Below are 19,996 nucleotides of genomic sequence, written 5' to 3'. Positions count from 1 at the left end.
AGCTGCCTCCAGTGGCAATACTGAATGATTTCTAAGATGCAGTATTTTTAATTCAGGGTAAGTTAATCACACAAGAAAAGGTTTTTAAATGGATATTTGCAAACAGAATCATCATCAAGTCTATGTGCTTTTCAGTTGTATTTTAAAGCGTCTACAAAGACCCCAAATCACCTAAACAATATTTCAAATTTCAAATGTACAGATTTGGATGCTTTTTTAAGTTACTCAGAGGTAAGAGAAAAATAATGAAAAACACTTTTTTTGACCAATGTATTCTGATGTTTGCCTATTTATATCTGTGCCTTCTGTGATCTTTGTTGCTAATCTACAATAATCTTACCCCTCATAAATTCAAATTGTTGAGTCACCCAATCACAGAAAATTCTACTGAACAAGTACTTTCAACAAAGCCTATTCTCTTCTCATTCTTAATGGTCAACCCAGAATGACTATTGCAGTAGCTAAATACCTATAAAACTATCAGGTTGCCAGGAACAGCTAAGTAGCAAGAGTAAATCTATTTTAAATTATGAATGCATTTTCTCCCAGGAAGATTTAACTACTGATACACTCTTCATTTTTACATGATCACCATGGTAACCACATTTCATATGGATCTGAATATAAAATTAGTTCATATTTATTTAGTATACATGGAGATCATTATCTTCCACATATGTGGGACAGACACCCTCCATCAGACTATATAAGGAATCTCCACGTGAGTGGCAGAACCATGTACCTGTGAGGGCCCAGGTGTCTCGCTCTCTTAAAATGACCAATCCCTTTACATCCTGGGGTTGAGCATCCACCATGTTCTGAGGCTTCCATTAATTCTAAGGGACCTATTGAAAAAAAAAAAAAAGTCAAACAGTTAAGGTTATTAAAGTCAAATGTCTCAGATTAGAATAGCGAAAAAAATCCAGTTTTTCAATCAACACTTACAAACAGAAAAAGAAGCAGGCCCTATAAAAATTTAAAATATGTTTAAAGTCTCTAGTTCTAAAGGTTTTCCCCTAGGATTTTGTTCACTATCTTTCTTCAATAGTGAAACAGTAACCTTTGATCTAACCTTCTTTCAAAATGTTGCAAATTCCAGAGATATCTAAATCTGAAATTATAAGAAGATTCTAACAATTTTGATGAGGTAAATAGCATAATTAATATATGAATACTTGCACACTGTAAAAACTTCAAACAACACACCAGAATATAGAAGAACAGTTACAGACCCTCTTCAAGCAACTCCTCACACATTTCATACCCTCCTTAGTCCTAATTATGTTACTGTGTAACCTTTCTAGATGTTCTAAGCATTCCCATATGTACCTACATTTGTGCATATATACATGTATCGAGTTTTAGATTCTGCCACACAAAAGGGACCACATGGAGTACTATCCTGAAACATTCTTCCTTGGTCTTTAACTTCATGTCTTAAAAATCTTTCCATCTCAATAGTAATACTCTTTGTAACTATTGCATAGTAGCTGTAGCATGAGTGTATTATAATTTATTTAACCAGTATCTGTTTCCATGGTTTATTATTTTAAACATACTGCAACCAGTATCATGTCTGTGCCTTGTGGTGCCCTTATGCACTTTCTATGGGCATCCAGAAGTAATGCCACTAGTTGGGGAAGGTATGCTTAATTTTAAAACACCCAACAATAATTTATTGTATTTGCTACATATTTTTTCTACTGTGTATTTATTTTCCTCAAAAACTGAGATCTGGTATGTCAAATTCTCAGTGTATCTTTTTTCTTTCTGTTTTCTTTTTTTTATTCAATTGAACTATAGTCAGTTTACAATGTTGTATCAATTTCTGTCTGTGTACCTTTAAAAAAATTTTTAATTTAACTGAAATTTTTATTGAGGTGACTGTAGATTCACACCAATTGTAAGTAATAATACAGAGGGAGATCCCCTGCACACTTTGCCCAGTTTCTCCCAATGGTAATATTTTGCAAAACTACAGTATAAAATCACTATTAGGATATTCACATTGATACATTAAATTTTGATAGTCTGACAAACTGTCTTCCAAAAATTCAGTACTAATTTTAAAAGATGGTGACTACTGCTAAATAAAAGGATGTACAGGCACACTTTATTTTTTCAGATATTAATTTTTCCTTTTATATATTTTTGACTACCAAGTAATTGAAAATGTAGGAAGAGGATAAAAGATTACACAAAGAAGAAATGTACAGTAGAAAAGTAGAACAAGAAGGGTAGAGGGAAAAAATATTAAGGACACTACACAAGAAAATGGAAACATCTCTTTAAGTTATTCTTGTGTCTCTTACTCAAAGGAGGCTGAAGTGGATGCCCAGTTTTGGAACACCAACCGACAGGGTGAATATCAGGAGAATCTGCGTCTATCCAGTAATCATAGCAACTATTCCAGCCATCAAAGTGAACCTGGAAAACGAGAGGAAATTAATAGCATAACTCAGATCACAAAAATTCCTACAGTAAAAGTTCTGCCCACAGTAACCATTTTCATGATCTTCTAAGTAATATAGTACACATTTAATACCCAAGTGAATTGTTTTAATTATTTAAATTACTTGATTCCAGTATAAGAAAAAGGTACTTTTGAACTACAACATATTATTTAACCATCAATAAATGTCTTGACAAAGGCATGTTTGGGCAATACTTCTACAGATACAGTGTGTGTATCTCCCAATACTATCAGCAGTTTGAGTACTTAACATCTTCATATGAGCAACACCAAACACCCAATAAATACTACCAAGTCATGAATAAATCAGGGAAGGGAGGGAGGAGGAAGGGAGAGGGGAGCGGCAAGATCTTTCATACAAATGTCAAGTCTCCTAGAACTATGCTAAAAACAGACTTCAAAAAAAAAATCAATGCCCTACTACAAATATACCCAATTTACAAAATATGTCTCTACCAAATGTATTTTTAAATATTTTTCTAATATGTCTCAAGGAGATTTTAGAGAGTCATCAGGGCTACCCAACTTTATTGGCCACCATGTGAAATGCCAGTTGGTCTTTTAGGCATGGTTACTATAAGGACCAGCTACATATCTTTTAAGTAATACATACTTTTTATCTTTTAGAATGGAAGAATATACTAAAACGCTATATATTTTAGATCTAGTTTGCCAGTTAGACATTCTTTTTGAAGTTTATGACTCTCTTATTCCTAAAAATACAACAGATGCCAGATGGATTAAAACAAAAAAATCCGAACATTAAAAACTGAACAATAGAAAGTTCTAAAAGAAAGCATGAATGAATGTATTTATCTTAGAGTGGGATAGCCTTTGTAAGCAAGATGCCAAACTCAAAAGCCAGATCAGTCTGACTACATCAAAATTTAAATCTTGAGAATGGCAAATATTACCGATACCAAGGTGAAAAGAAGTCCAAAAAAAAACACTTGTTAACATTTGACAATGTACTTTGTTCCTTAATTTATAAAAACGTCATGTATCAATATAAAAAAGTGAAAAATCTAATAGAAAGAAAAGATACAAATGACTCATTAACAATAAAGTAAATATAAATGTCTAGTAAACATATGAAAAGACAATCAATTTCACTTATAACTTAAAAAGTACAAATTAAAACCACAAGATGCAATTCTCCTTTCAATCTGCCAAAAAATAATCCATTTTGGTGATTCCTGGAGCTGGTGAGTATGAGGACAAACAGATGTTCTCATAGGCCACTGACAGGAGTATTGATTGGTGAGATATTTCTGGAGAGTTATTTGGCAATAATGATCAACACTTAAAATACATCATCTTTGACTCAGTAATCTCAGTAACTCAACTCGCTGTTTGTAGTAGAAAAAAACCCAGAGTGTTTACCATCAGAAGAATAGTTAAGTAAATTATGGTATTCATATGATGGAACAGTACAGAGTTATTAAAGTACATATATATGGGTTCAAAATAGTATCCTTTGGAATGAATTCACTTTCTCAAGCTTAGAAATCAATCAATCCTAGAACTGAAACCCACAGAATTCCACACCTGGAAGGAATCATGGATATTATCTTAAAGAGGAAAAGAGATCACAGAGCTAGGTAGGAGGAGTAGCAGGCTTAAAATTCAAGGATCCAAAATAAAATTGTTCATCATTCATATATGTTGCAGTTAAAGCAGCAGTTAAAGAAAACTTGTTTGACTCAAAACAACCCCTTCCTTTCCTCTGACCAAAACCTAAGTTCAAACAACACTGAGAAAGATATTCATGATAATCTTCTAAAACTATCAATTTATGCTATCAGTGCCATCAATAAATGAGCAGTCATAATTCATAGTATGCTAGCAAGTTTTAAACGTTCTAATTCTCAACTAATCATCAAGTGATTACGCTCTGTTTTACTGGACACATGAAACTCATGTTTTCTGATCTTGCTATTCCTGAATTCCATTTCTTCTACATTGGAATCAATGTTTACACAACTCATGTTCCACTTGTTACAGATAAACAATTAAATTTTATAAAATTTAGCTATCTTCCCATAGTGAACAAACTCAATCCTAACAAGTAAATGGTTCTCCACCCTGGATACACATCAGAATCACTCAAGAATATTGAAAAGAAGAAGGTTAAAAAAAAAAAAAAAAGGCCAAGCCCACTAAGAAGGCTCTGAATTTAGAGGTGCAGCTTGGGTTCTGTGCACCTATATGCTATTTACTTTACTTCTAAGTGACTCTGCCATGCACTCAGAAGGGAGACCACTGACAGTAGATAGGACACATTTTAAAAGGACTCCAAAAATCTTGATAACATCATAAATAAAAGGGTTCTTTTCAAAATCTTCCTCCCACTTACCTTTCAGAATGTTTATGTTGGAGCTACTATACCTGGGGATGCCATAACCCTTTCCTAGTTTTCACTGAAACTGACATCTCAGTTTGAAAAGTCATCTATCTTCAGTGATAGATGTACCTTAGCTACTATAAATAAACTGAACACCTACAAGCTAGGTTGGCAGGCAATTTGGAGAGTTTTAGTACTTTAAGGTTAAATTTCAGAGTTAAAATTTGGCTTAGATATTATGCACAGAGGTAACACTACAACTCTCTGATAAGTAGCAAACATACTTAAAAACTGCTCTCTGAAATTATGTAAACACTCACACTACATGCAACAATTAGTATCAGCCCTAATTAATACTCTCATTCTGGGAAACCCAGATGAGGTCATTTTATTAAGGTCTGTATAGTTTCATTTCATCTTTTGTAACTTGCTACTTCAGTCCCTGGCATATTTGGCATATTAAAAAGTTTTAAACAAACAAAATCTAGAAATGGTAAGCGATAGTTTTTCTCCTGCTGGGTCCTATTTGGAAATGAAATCAAATGCCTGACAAAGAGCAAGAGAGGAAGATACATAAACATACAACGTGAAATATTTAAACATTTTACAAACACAAAAAAGACATCCAAAAATATTCATAATAGAAATGTCCCACTATAAAAACAATTACATATAAAAGCAACTAAGCAATGATGCTGAATTTAATTAAAATTCTAAATTAAATAGACCATTACGGATCAAAGCACAGTACAGATGATTTAACTTACACATATTTAAAATTATAGTTTGGCAAATTGGATACATTTTTAACCCAGAAGTGCAATTTGGACTCTTTATAAAAACTTAATATTCATTACTGACAACTTCAAGATTAAGACAGATGATCTCTTTAGAAAGTACACTAATTTTTTTTTTTTTTAAAAGAGTTGGTTGCATTTTCTGCTCAGGTGAAAGGCAACTCAGTAAAACATATTTTAGCCCAGACTGCTTATTTCTGCTCTCTTGTGAAAGGAAAGTTATGTTTGAAAAGGTAAAAACCCAGAAGGACAAGTGGAGAAGGAGAAGTGACAATGACAATGATGTGTCTGTGGGGCAAAGGCAGGTGAGGGGGTGCTGAGCTACTGGAGAGAGAGGGTCGGTCACAACTCAGATGTCTAGAGCGGGAGCACGGGACCAGAGGGACCTGGCTCACCGTGCAGAACCCAAGGACTTGATCTGGAGGTAGCAGGTGTGTGAAGAGGTCTGGAAAATGACAGGATTGGCTCAAAATCTGAAAATGGAGCGGCAGATCCTTAAGTCTAAGCCTCTACTCCACCCACCAAAGTAACTGCCCCTTCGACATTCCTGCAAAAGAGAAGAGGTTTACTTTCTAGAGACACAGCTGCGGAGCCTCTGAATTCCAGGACAGTGGTGATGGCTGGATGGAAAGTCCAAGGACAGAGTGACAGTCTGCATACTCCAACCCAGCCCTCGCTGCCTCACACAGCGGCCGCCAGGTTCACCCATCCCCAGGGAGGAGGAAGAGAAGAAACTGAAAGGCTACAAAGAACCCAGATGCTGACCAGTGGGGACCTCCCTGTGGAAAAGCTGGCTCTTTGTTCTCTTTTCCCACCGTGAAGCTCACCAATCCGTAAGCCCCACCCATAAAAGCAGATAATTTCAAGTGCCTTTTTCTTAACGTGAACAGCCAGTCAAGGACCTGACATCTGAAGAGAGGCTCTCATATGAAAGCAGAGGCCAAATTAATTAACTAAAAGAAATTTAAAGGAAATAAATATGGAACAGGAGGAAAACCATCACTGGTGTCCTCAGATAAGGAACGACATTGCTTCAGGAAATAAAAAAGAAGATTCCATTAAAAAGGAGAAAAGGGAGGGAAATGACAAGAAAATAAGGAAAAATTCTTGAAAGTTAAAAAAAAATCATAGTTGTAATTTAAAATGTAACAGAGTTGAGAAAATCGAGTAGATATCTCCAACCAAGAATTAAAAAAAAAACCAAAACAGAGAAGAATAAGAAAGAAAATATAAGAAAATCAGGGAGGGGGCCAGCCAATCCAAGAGGTGTAATACCAGAGGTGCAGGACTTCCAGAAAGAGAACAGAGAGGGGAGGAGGACATCACCAAGGCAATAATGGAAAAACATTTCTAAAAACAAAGGATCTGAAACTCCACTGTGAAAGGGCATGACTACCCTGCATGATAAACGAAAAAAGACCCTCACACCAAGACACGGCTACCACATAATGTCAGAACATGAGGGACAGAGATGGTCCTAGAGTTTTCAGAAAGAAAAAGTACATCACCCCGAGAGAAGGAACTGAATGGCCTTGAATGTCTCAAAAAACAGCTCCCGATGTGAGAAGACAGCAGAACAATGCTTGTCGTTTCTGAGGGGAAATGGTTCTCCGTCTTGTCACAGCATGAACTAAATGAGAGGCCAGTATATTGACATCGTCAGATGTGCAAGGAGTGAAAAATTATGCTTCCCATACACACGTCCTCAGAAAGTTACAAAAAGATATGCTTCGGCAAGGTAAGAGAGTATGCAAAGAATAACAAAGCATGCAACTCAGGAAAAATGAAATGCAACATCGTGTGTCAGCAAAGAGGAGCCTCAGGATGAAAGCTGAGAGGGCAACCAGGCAGATCAGAAGAGGTGGCTGTCAAACTATGGGAAGGAGGGTTCCAGGAAAAAAGATACAGATGCAAGGTTTAAAAATACACTCGAGCTTTTTGACCAAAAGACATGTCAGATTTATTATGGCATTTGTAAAACTCTAATAACAAGAACATAGACAATTTAAAAATTAAAAAAAAAAACCCAATTATTGATGTCAGGAAAAGCTAAATATCATAAGAAAAAGACTACATTACTCAGCAGTGAACAAAATCTGTTTATTTATAATATGAACACAGAAGAGTGGGGAAAAAGCCAAACGCTGTGGATAATTACTGAAAGAGTAAGGGGAAGGGAAGGATGACAAGATCTCCATCCTGAACTACCCTAACAGAAAGGAAATAGCATATTTAAAATGGATGGGTTGAGAAACAGCAGGATACCTGTATTATTTTTTTTAATTGCAGATCAAATGTCGTAAGCAACAGCCAAGAGTGGGAAGTTCTCGCCTGTGGGGATGACCTGGGGGTGGGGATGGACGGGGCAGAACTGTCTTATATTCTGTCACCAAAAACACAAAGACAAGAGCAAAAATGTTCTTGCCATTTTTCTTCAACAGCAAAGTATACAAAGGTTAAACTATTTTAATTGTAATAACTCACAGTGTGAAATGTTATATGTTACATAACTTCAAAAGTTGACTTGACTTGAGTTGATTTTATCTGAGAAACTCAGAATATTAAACTACACTAATGACTTCGCCTCTATTTTCCTCTATCTTCCTTCCTAAAAAAGAAAAATACGTGTTCTTGCTCCATTATCCCCCATATTATTAGAAAAACTCCTACTACGGAAAGCGTCCTATATTTTCAGAAGTCTCTGATGAATCCCGAACCTGAGTCACTGTCACTGTTCACTGAGCTTTTGTGGACTTCATAAATACACTGATATTTGTTCAGTGGTTCACCTTTAGCTGAAATTCATTCCAGTAAGTGAAAAAAAAAGATTGTCAACTATACACCTCATAGCCAGCTCTTTTGGGGGTATGAAAGATTGACCAGGATGTTGCACTGGGAAGAAAATTCAGCCAGAAGCAAAAAGAGCTGGATTCTAGTCTAAACTTTTCCCATTAACTAACTGAACAATCGACCCTAGAGTATTTAACCTCTCTGGACCAAAATTACAAAAGTAATCGTGTTCCTGAAACCAGATAATTAAAATGTAATCATTTACATCCTAACAGAAAAGCACTGCCATTATCTTGGTACATTTATTTCCATAACTGCTCATGTATACATATATTCTTCTAAAAGACAATCCCAGACATCACATATGGTATTAAACTGAAATTTTCACTGTCAGTATTAAATATTCTTCTAAAATATGTAACATCGTGGAGATACGCGGTCATTTACTTTACCCATCATCTTCCACTGCACTTGTTCTAATGTTAAACACTATGAACAGCTGACTCTACTGTATTCTCCCTGCAGCTCTTCTCTGTGCACACTCCCTTTGGTTATTCCCTTAACAAATTCCTGGGACTGAAATTCCTGAATTAAAGGGTAAACGACATTCTATGACTTCCGATGCCTATCATCAACTGCCTTCCAGAAAGGCTGAGACACTTTGTATTTTCACCAGTTGTATATAAGAATAAACTTTTCATGCATCCAAACCAGAACATATATTTTGTTTTCAATTCTGACCAATGTGGCTTATAAAAATATTATGTTGCTTAATTCTACATTTTGAAGGACAGTAAGAAAATATACTTCAAAAAGATGGAACACAGGTCTTACACAATTTATAAATTTTCTGAAATGTTATATGATTACATAATCTTAAAAACAGTGAATTAAACGCTAAAACTTCTATTTTATAGAAACACTTGAGTTTATAGAAATACATCAGCACAGGTTTTCCATGTTATTTTATAATTTATTTTCTTATACATTACCTCATTGGAGATAGCTGAAGATGTAATACTGTTTTTTAAAGAACTGAACTTAGACTCAAGTAGTTTAGAACCATGACTTAGCTCTGTCACTGCCCATAATTAATGAGTAATTCATTTTGTACCTCAGTCTTCATCGATGAGGTAATAATACTGAGATAAATCTCCTGTGCTGTTTTCACCACAAATACCAAATAATGGGAGAGCCCTAATACCCTGTAAAACACCATGTAAATCTAATGCCTTGCTGTTACTAGAACTAGTATTATTCTTAACAGAAAATCGTTTTCTTTTTCTTTTTTAATGGAGGTCCTGGGGACTGAACCCAGGACCTCCTGTGTGCTAGGCATGTGCTCTGCCCCTGAGCTGTAACCACTCCCAGAAATTCTAAATGATCCCGTGAGGTAAGCAGAACGTGCATCATTCTGGTTTGAGAGTGAAGTTAATGCCAAAGCCAGAATCAGAGACGAGACCCTCGGGCTCCTGGCCGGGAACCACTACTGCCCTTCACTTTACCACACCTGGACGCAGACGGAACCTATCTTTCTAGACGTTTGCTACTTCATGAGAGGTTCTTGACTTTTATTAACCCAACTCTAGTTAAAATCTGACTTTACTTATTCATTTCTCTTTACTTGTCCTTTATTAAAAAGCAGGATATTCTTTTGAAAAGTCTACATGTACCGTACCCCATTAAAAAAAAAGTGACCTTAATTTTTTAAAAAAGAACACACTATTGGAGAATGAAATATTATATCTTCTTCTGAATAGATTACCTCAATATGCTGTATCTACTTTTTTCCTCCAAATACACACTTAAAATATTAGAAGTCAGTCATAATTAAAGAGAAAAGTTATGTAGATTAAAGGGAAAAGGTGGAAAAATACAGACTTAGGATGCACAGCTACTTAATTTGCATATTCCTATGGTTTCACTAATTTAAATTATAGGACTTCACAAATTAGATATCTCCTAAGGTGTTCATCTCAAATGTCTTGTAAAAAAAAGACAAAACAAAACCACAGCAGAGAACACTTACTTTTATTCGATGATCATCCGTGTCTGCAACTGTTGCTACTCTAATAAACACGGGATTTCTTTTGTCTATGACCTCAAGCTTCATTTTTTTCTGGAATCCATGTGGAGGTTTCTGCCATAACAGACAATTTTATACAGTGAGATTCAGAGGAACAGAAGGTGGGCTCTATGTCATAAAGACAGAATAACGACAACAAGAAAAGATGAGCTATTTGGAGAACCAGCCTTTCTAACTTAAGTTCGCAGGATGGCTTTGAACCTCACCCTTACGATCAAAAAACAGTTCCAAATCACATGGTCAAGCCTGCAGGCAACAGAAACAGCCTGAGCTACTAGTTACAGGCACGACGAGAAAGCCAAAAATCTTAGATGAAATTCAAAAACACTGTGGCTATTTGATTAGCCACAGGGAAGACAAGAATTTTTTCTCATTAGTTGGAGGTGTCTTAGCGAAAATCAACAAACATGAAAAGTATTTTTCAAAAGAAAAGGAAGAACATCCAAGTGGCAGAGACGAGACAGAGATTACAGGCGATAATGAGACCAAAAAGCAATAGATGTCTTTTTAAGAAGAAAATTAGCAATCAAGACATGGAAGATGGAATTGCTCTGCTAAGAACAGGAATGAGAATGAGGACCTACAAGCTCCCTACACTTCAATACTCAGCAGAAACTCATAAGCCTCTGAAAAATTTACAGACAGAAGGCAAGGTGATTGCTAATGGGTGTAAGAAAAGTGTTGCTGTGAAAATCAAGTGTGGAAATTACATAAAGGATGCAGAACAATTAATGCAAGGCACCTAAAGGCTAAACTAGAGAAATCTTAATTTTCTCTCTGATATCACTGTGCCAGCAGATATGCACACTGAGCTCAATTAACTGTATCCAGTTCAAAGCAAAGTGTAATGCAGCTCTTCTCTGTACTAGGCTAAGTTAAGGAGTTAGATAAAAACTCATAAATACGACATGACTCCTAACATTACTTATTTATAAATCCTGAATTTACTCTCAGATAGAATCATACATATTCTTTGATACGCTCTTCTTCATGTAATCCAGTTTTTCTCTCAAAAATTTCTGATGTTCTTTCCTTCTGTATTTGGGCCTGAACTTACTAATTAATTCTACCATTAAAAATCCTAGAAATATATATGTAGAAAGATCATTTAAAGAAAAATGTTTGAGAGACTGTGCAACATCTTTTTAAATCAAGTATTTAATATATCTTTCTTTTCCTTTAAATTAATGGGAAAATACAAATTATAAAACAAGCTGTTTGAGATTAAAAAATACATTTCAAATTTTATTCTTCCTTCCCTTGCACAGAAATGAGGTTAACTATGAATCTTAATAGGCAAGAAGCAATGACTGAGTTAGAAAGATACTATAATAAAAACAGATGATCCTGCATTTTGATAATCAAATGCCAATTTATAGCCATAAAATAAAAAGCAGTATCTCAGCTTGGCATAAACAAACTAAAAGGAATGATCAAATATAATTTTCATTATAAAACAATATCTTGTCCTGTTTGGTCTTTCAGAGTATTTAGCTGGAAAATAGAATTTTGCTGTACAACCAACTCACTGCAAACCGATTTAAATATAATTATTTTCCAAGGAGACTTTAAAGTCCAAAATGGAAGTATTTTTTTGATGCCAACAAACAAAATCCCCAGTAACAATTCTGCCTTTCAAAATCGCAAAAATTCAAAAACATCTCTGGCCTTCTGTTTCTCTCTCATTCCTGTTCACCAATACTCTTTCTGTTCTTAAATTTCAATGAACATGATCATCAATACAAACATAAATTAATCAAATACTGTAAAATATATTATCTCACCACTTTGAAAGCTCTTGCAGGAGCAGGTAAAGAATTGGTTTCTTCTAAGTATTTATCCCAAGAAAAATGTTTCACATTTGGATAACCTAAGAGAGAAAGAAAACAGTAAATTCTATCAGGTTTATCCAAAATGACAGTGAGAACCACAGACTGACCTCATAAAATTATGAGATATTGTTATCGTTATAATGTAGAAAGTTACTTTTACATTACACAAAACTACTTTAACCTAATCACACATTTAGAACTCCTTATAATAAAAAAATTATTTTCATCTAGATCATGATTTCTCTATTAACTTTTAAATGAAAATTTAATGTATCCGTACATGTATAATCCGCATTCCCAGGTAAGGATAGTCTTACAATGCAAGATACGCACAAAGACACAAACATAAATACCGTTTAGCAATTTTACTTTGACTAATCCAGGAAAATCTCATATATGTGTACAAAGACAATGTACCATTGTTTATAAATGTGAAAATGTAAAAACCAGTTAAATAACCATCAATATAGAAATGTGCAAAAAAAAAGTATATAGTATATTGAAGCAGAAAGCATGAGGCAGGTTTATATAGACCGCTGTGTGAAATATTCCAGCAGATATATCATCATATTGTTAGGTCAAACAAACAAATAAGCTAAAACAAATCATGCAACAGTACTGATAGAATGTCTAAAAACAACTGTCCTTCCTCTGTTCCACCCCTTTTGTCTCCTCCAGGGTCCAAAATTCACTAGTAGGAAGTAATGGTGGCCCAGTAGGGTGGGAAATTGGCTACATAAAGGGAACAAAAAAAATGAGTAAATACACTGGAGATAACAGAAGTCAGCTCTCTTACTGACTAAAAAGAGCAGTATAAACATGTGAAGTGGAAAACTGGATTGAATTCAGTAGTGTTAGATGTGAACTGGAGCTAATGGTATAAATTCATGGTTTTCAAATCTATAAATGGATACAAAAATAAACATAAATATAAACTTCTACGTATTTATATAAATATGTCCTATGTCCACTGAGAGGATGGAAGCAGCAACAATTCAGCAGCAATGAGCACATCTTGTGTCCAGATCTTAGTTTCCTAATATCATTCTCTAAGAAGAGGAACTAAGGAGCTTGGGAGAAATGGTTGACCTCAGGGCTGGTCAGGGAAAGTACAAGATGAGCCTAGCTGTGCCAGAAAACAGAGACTTCTCAAAAAAATTATAAAAACATGTCAAAAGCACACAGAAACCAGATTAAAAGGGCTCCCACTGGCCAAATCTGAGAAAATTTCAACATGAAAATAATGCTAGTAACAGATTATAACCTATTGATAACAATAGGAATGTGTATGGGTCCATGCTGATATAAATAAATTAACTGAATAAATGGGAAGATGAGAAAGCTATTCTTTGCAGAAAAATGTCCACTAATTATGTACACAGAATAATGGAATTAGAAAAATTACCATTTAGCAACTGTCAGAATAATAATTCATACTAGAAATATCAATAGATACTAAAACTAATGAGTGATACGGGGATCAAGTGCAAGATATTTATACAATTTCAAAGTATCTTCCCAAAACACTTATTAATTACAGAGGAAAAGTAACTACATTAGTGAAGAAGCCTGGTTACTACTGTCTTCATCAATTAGTGGTAAATATCAACCATTAGTGAGCCACATGAACATCACATGCCACCTGAGATGATGCAACTAGAACACAGCGCTGTTGCTATGATATTTCTGCCAGAAATTCAAAACCTGGGTCTAATCACCAGGAAGCACCAATCGTACCCAAATTAAGTAATATTCTACAAAATGACTAATCTGTTATCCTCAAACATATACAGGTCATGAAAACCCAGGAGAGCCTACTGGAAGAGAAATACAACTGACCGATATGCCTGATCCTTCTGCCATAAATGACATCGCTAGCACAACTGACAAACTTGAATGTGACAAACTTGAACATATCTCTGGTTCAAGGGTATAGATGAGCTCCGTACTGTTCCTGCAACTTTTCCGAACGTTTGAAATTGTTTCAAAAAGTTTTAAAGAATAAATACACAAACGTTTCCATGTATGCAACATTTTACAACATAGTTTTAAGGCACACAGCTTACACAATTTAAATAATATTGCAGCCGACTGGGCATGCATGCATGTATGTGTATGCAGAGGCAAAAAGGTTCTTTTGAAAAGATACAATGACCAACTGTTAATCTATTCAGAGAGATAACAGTAGTTATCTCCAGTTTTATTCTCAACTTTTAAAAACAAGCATGTCTTAATGCATAATTTGGATAATTCAAAATAAAAATCATTTTAAGACACAAAGACTTTAATTTTGGAAAAAGAACAGTAGGTATGCTATGTGTTTAGAGAGAACAGGAACACAGGGCAGCCGGCAGGGCTGCTTGGGGTGGGGGTGGGGAGTGGCTGCAGAAGGGGGCTGACCCTGAAGTGGCAGCAGGAGTCAGGAAAGCAGCTGCTTAGGGAGGTGGGTGACTAAGGTCCCTTCTTTTCAGACAGGAGATCCAAGAACAAGCCAGGAATCTGGCCTTAAAGAAAAGGGACCGGAGCAAGAGCATCTTTTTTGCCATGGAGCCAGAGTAGAGCAACAGCACAGGCCTTGCAAACCAGTCTTATTATTTGGCAGATTTGGTTTTTGTTCCCCCCCACTGTTTTTGTTGGTGTGGCAAAATAAATATCACATAAAATTTACCATTTTAACTATTTTTAGGTGTTACAGTTAGTGCCATAAAGAATATTCACACTGTTGTGTGTCTGGCACTTTTTAACATGCAATTTTGTGTTTTTAAAATCTGTCAAAAAGCTGTGTACTTTCTCTTCTACTGAATTATAAAAGTCCATGAAAGGAGACGGAAGACTTGGTGATTTGCCTCACATCAGAAGTCAGCAGCAAGGCCTCACACCACCCCTCCCAGGGTACCTAACCCAGTGCTGTGAAGGAGGCTCTGTTCACAGTCCTGATTGCTTACCAGATCCCTGATGTCCAAAAAGATGGTAAGGGGGGAAAAAGATCAATATCAAGTTGGGAAATCCAAAAGAATCCTCACAGCAGTTCAGATGGTGACGGTGGCAATGATTACTCACTAGCTTCTAATATTATGTGAGCCACAGGATACAGGGGGCTGAACAGGAGAAATCTTCCAGGCGGCACCATATGTGGGCCACCAAACCATTAATACCTTATTTTAATGCTTCATGATTTATGTAAATGCCCTTTCATTTTCCAAAGATCTCTGTAAATCAGTAAAGGACAGGAGCTTTTGTTCCTGAACACAGGAGAAAACTCAGAAAGTAGAAGGGACTAGCCGTACCCATCAAAGTAGGGGTTGGTCCTCTGAGTGAGAAAATGATCAGGCACTAACCGAGATGCAGTACCAAGGAACTGAGGACAAGCCTAAAAATGAAACCAGCTATCAGAATGGAATGAGACAAGTACTTGATGCTCCAAGCTGAGTCTTTGCTGCTTCCGTGCCACAGGCAACATCCATACAATAGCTTCTAACAAACCAAGGAGGCACCCTTTCCCTGTGATGAAGGCAGTCTTCACCACTCACAGGAGCATCCCAAGAAGCCACCTACAGCGCGGTGATGCTTTGTGTTAGCTGACGGCTCTGTCATTTTGAATCAGCAGTAGCCACGGTGAGTAAAATAGTGACATACTCAAAAACACACAGTCTTATGATAAAGCCACAGAATCTGTTCTTTAGCATATGAAAATAACTCGAATTGACATAAAACAAGGAGACTATTTATCAGCAGTTATATACTGTTTCCTGTCAAACAGAGTGAAAAAATTGAGAAGCCTCCATGGCCAGAGGCAGGGACAGCTGAAGTCCCTGAAAACTTCAGGGAACAGGTGCATAAAGGTGCAAAATCTGTTTTGGAACCAAGGATCGCAACAGAAAAAAGGAAAAGTCAGTGTGTGAGTTCTGATCTAGGAGGGAAAAAAAAAGAAAATCTAAAGCCTCAAGTTCTCACCAAAATGTGAACATTGTACTTTTGCCAGAACTGATCGTGACTTGACGTGTGGGTCAAGGCTCTATCTACCAGTGCCGTCTCCTGTGTTCAATTCTCTATACTTGTCAAAGCCTTAGATAATTCACAACTATGGTTAGACAATATACGAAATGTATATTAATATAACGTTTAGAAATGAATCTTAACTTGATACATGAAACATCTTTTAAAAAACAGAACTTCTTATTTTTCCCAAAGGAGATATCTGTGACTCTGTTATGGACTAAGCCAATGTTCATATACGTTCAGGTGTATTAGGGACCAGCAAACTGCCACCTGCAGGCAGGCCTTTTACAGGTGAACGTTTACTACAACATACCTATGCTCATTTGTTTACGTATCATCTATGGCTGCTTTTGTGCTGAAACTGAATCATGTAGTTGTGACAGACTGCGTGGCTTCCAAAGCCAAAAGTAATGACTATCCGGCCCTCTGCAGAAAACGTCTGCCGCCAACCGATGTACGTGAATAACATTAGACACAAACCTGGAGGAGTAATAAGGGCTCTTCTGTGTTCTTTGCACCAACCAACTGGATGTATGTGTGGACTAGACGCTTCACACCTGCAGGTTACATAGATTGAAAAGTTGTAAGTGTCAGGATAAATTCTCAAGTACTAGTAAGAGAAAAACCTTACAGAGCTCTATTTTATTTTTACAATCTATCTAATTTGAAAAAAAAAAATCTGTAAAACCAAAGGAACTTTCATTCTTCCAATATATTAATACTGAGCAGATTTTTATCAGAAAAATATCATGCAAACTTGACACCACAGGCAAACAGTTTTCGTTCTCACACAAATTTTGTTATATTCTACAACTTCAAATATAGCCAAAAGTCAAAATTATGTCATTAAAATTCAGAATTTCCATTTACAAAAATCATTTGGAAAAGTAAACAAATGTACATCGATATCATACACACAGGCAAACTAAAATTATTTCCATATTTCTAAGGACAAATGTGCAAAAGCAGGAAGCTCAATCGCTCTCAAAAAACAAACACGCTATTTCTATCACCCATTAGAATGGCAGAGATCAGGTATTAGACGGTGCACTTTTCCCTCACCTTTTCTCCTCTTTGTCATCTTTACTTCAGTCAGGCATATATTTTTCCAAGGCCTCTTTATCAACAGGCACATTGCTCCTAACCAAACTTGTTCCACACAGTCCTCATCTCAACGCGCAACATGCTTCATTCATTCACCCGCTCACTCAATAGTGAGTGTTTATGGTGTGCCAGACACTGGGGTAGGCACTGAAGCTACAGTAGCAAATAAAACATATACCAAGTTTCTGCTTTCCTGGAGCTTACAGTATAGCGGAAAGAGAGGAAATAAATTTAGCAAACAAAATATATGTTCTGGTGGCCCATTGCTATGCAGACAAAGAACTGGGGTAAAGAAGTAGAGAGTAACAGTACACCAGTGGAAAGGTACTCCTTCGTAAGACACAGTCCAGGTGACCTCTCAAATAAGGTGACATCTGAAGGAGGTGAAGAATGAGAGAACTGAGCCACTCAAATATATAAAGGAAAGCCATTCAATGCAGAGGGAACAGCAAACAGAGGCCAGGAGGGGGCAGTGCAGCAGGACTGGATCAGGAATAGACTGAGAGAAGCAGCGAACAGGAAATAACACCAGGAGGGGCCACCCGGCCATAGTGAGGCCTTGGGATCCCACTCAGGGTAAAGTGATGTTTGCTAGAACACCATGTGAAAGGTTTTAGGCAGAGGAGTGGCATAATCTGATTTACGTTTTCAAGTCATTATTCTGACTGCTCTGCAGACAATAAGCCACACTGGGAAGAAGAGAAGAGGCTGCTGGACGCCTCTGTAAGAGCTGATGATGGGGGCCTGGACCAGAGTGCTGGTGGTGACGACAACAGGAAGTGATCATGTTTCTAGGTCTACATTTTAAAGGAAGAACCCACCGGAAGCTGACACAGAGTGTGAGTGAAGTGAAGCCCAGGACATTCCGAGCAGGTGCAGTTCCGGTTCCCTGAGACAGGACGACTGCAAGCCCAGCCTGACGGTCCCAACAGTGAATGAAGAGTTCTGTTAGTAACATGTGTTTCACAAACAGGTAAAGTCAAGTAGGTAATAAACATGAAAAGCTAGATGGAGTTCAAAGGCAACATCAAGGCTAAAAATACACATCTGGGAGTCATCAGCGTTTGGTGCGGTCTTTACAGCCATGAGCAGAGATGAGAGCATCCAGAAAATGAGCATGGAGAACAGAAGAGGGGGGAGGCAGAGAAGTCCAAGAAGGAATGACTAGCAAAGTAAAAGAGGGAAAGAAAGAAGTCAACAGGTCTACTTCAGGTTTAGAATTATTTCAAAATAAAACTTTTTTTTTAAAGATGGGAAATATTACTTCATTTATTCAAGAAATACATGCCGAGTGACCACCATGCTCAGGGTACTGCTCTAGGTGCAAGGGCTACAACAGAGATCAAAACAAACAAAAATCCCATCTCCCGCTTGGGTACTGGTCTGAATAATTCAACAGAGGGATGACCTACCGACGCAGAAGAGAAGAGAGCTGACTGAGTGAAAGAGAAGGGAGTCCTGAATATGAGAGAGGGGACGTGCCCACAGTTCCAGAGAAGCTGCGGGCTGCGGGCAGAGGGCAGGAAGGTGGGGACACGAGAGGTGGGGAGCATGCGGGCCTCTCTTCCGAACGGGTCTTTTTTCTCAGTGATACAGGAAGCAAGGTGATCAGCTGAGAGGCAGACTAGGAAAGGGGATGTGAAAGATTAGAGGAGAAACAAAAGGGGGAGTGAAATTAAGTGGAAAAATGGACAAGGACATGCAGCAGAATGATGGGGCAAGACTCAGGGCCCCTTGAGGTCAGCAGTCATGAATGTGAAGTTAGACCCGTCAGCACGCCGTGTCTCTCTCCAGTTACAGCGAACTGCTCAGGCAGAAGTAGACAGAAAGACAGATTCAACCAGAACTGGGATTTTGCCAGGCAAACACAATATAAGAAAGCAGAGGCTATGGTTACAGGGGAGCAGTTACAACAGTATTACAAATACAGGCATCTGGAGGCATATCACCAAATCTTAAAAAAAAAAAAAGTTGGTAGAACATTCCCCATCTGTGTTCTCGGAGATGAAAGGTATAATGAAGTGGGAAAAAAAAAAAAAAAAAAAAAGTCAGGACCGCAAGGTCAATTATTTCAGAAAAATACTCCATCTCCCTCTTAGAGATTTACAAAATACGTCATTAGCATGTTAAAGCCTGTGAAGTTACCCGCCACCAGGCACACCTCGCTTCATTTCACTCTGCCTTCTGGTGCTTTGCGGATACCACGATTTTTTGTTTACAAATGAAAGGTTTCAGTTTCAAATTGCTTAACCTGGCCTTCCCTGAAGATATTTTACCAGGAAACGCCGCCTTGGCAGGCAACCCATTAACGCCACGATGAACACTGGTGGTTCAGAGAACAGAGTTTGGGAAATGGTCTAAGGGATGCCAAGCAGTCCAGTCTTGCTCCGTTTATCCGACCTGTTGAATCAATCCTGAACGATCAGGAAATCTCAACGTAGCATTCAAGATGGGAAACCAGAAGGCAGAAAGCCAGGACGGTAACAGTGGCTGGAGTTCCTGGCATATAAAAAAGTCTTACGAGTAGTGAAAAACAGAGAACCTTCTAAGAAATGTTCTAGGTGAACTAAC

General features: G+C 37.1%; 1 protein-coding gene across 5 annotated transcripts in view; it reads right to left on the bottom strand.

The window, feature by feature from the left end:
- Positions 1–19,996, bottom strand: part of L3MBTL3 (L3MBTL histone methyl-lysine binding protein 3) — a 108,693-nt gene that overhangs the window by 40,715 nt on the left and 47,982 nt on the right. For all 5 annotated transcript variants that reach the window (XM_032484900.1, XM_032484902.1, XM_032484901.1 and 2 more), the window contains 5 exons: positions 16,802–16,878; positions 12,275–12,360; positions 10,434–10,544; positions 2,313–2,427; positions 743–845 (listed from right to left, as the gene is read on the bottom strand). In XM_032484900.1, coding sequence (XP_032340791.1) covers positions 743–845; positions 2,313–2,427; positions 10,434–10,544; positions 12,275–12,360; positions 16,802–16,878 — 492 coding nt within the window. The remainder of the gene's footprint in view (positions 1–742; positions 846–2,312; positions 2,428–10,433; positions 10,545–12,274; positions 12,361–16,801; positions 16,879–19,996) is intronic.

This window comes from Camelus ferus, chromosome 8 (assembly GCF_009834535.1).
Source record: "Camelus ferus isolate YT-003-E chromosome 8, BCGSAC_Cfer_1.0, whole genome shotgun sequence".
NCBI lineage: Eukaryota > Metazoa > Chordata > Mammalia > Artiodactyla > Camelidae > Camelus > Camelus ferus.
Note: the sequence above shows the minus strand (reverse complement) of the source record. Positions and strands in the feature narration are given on the sequence as shown.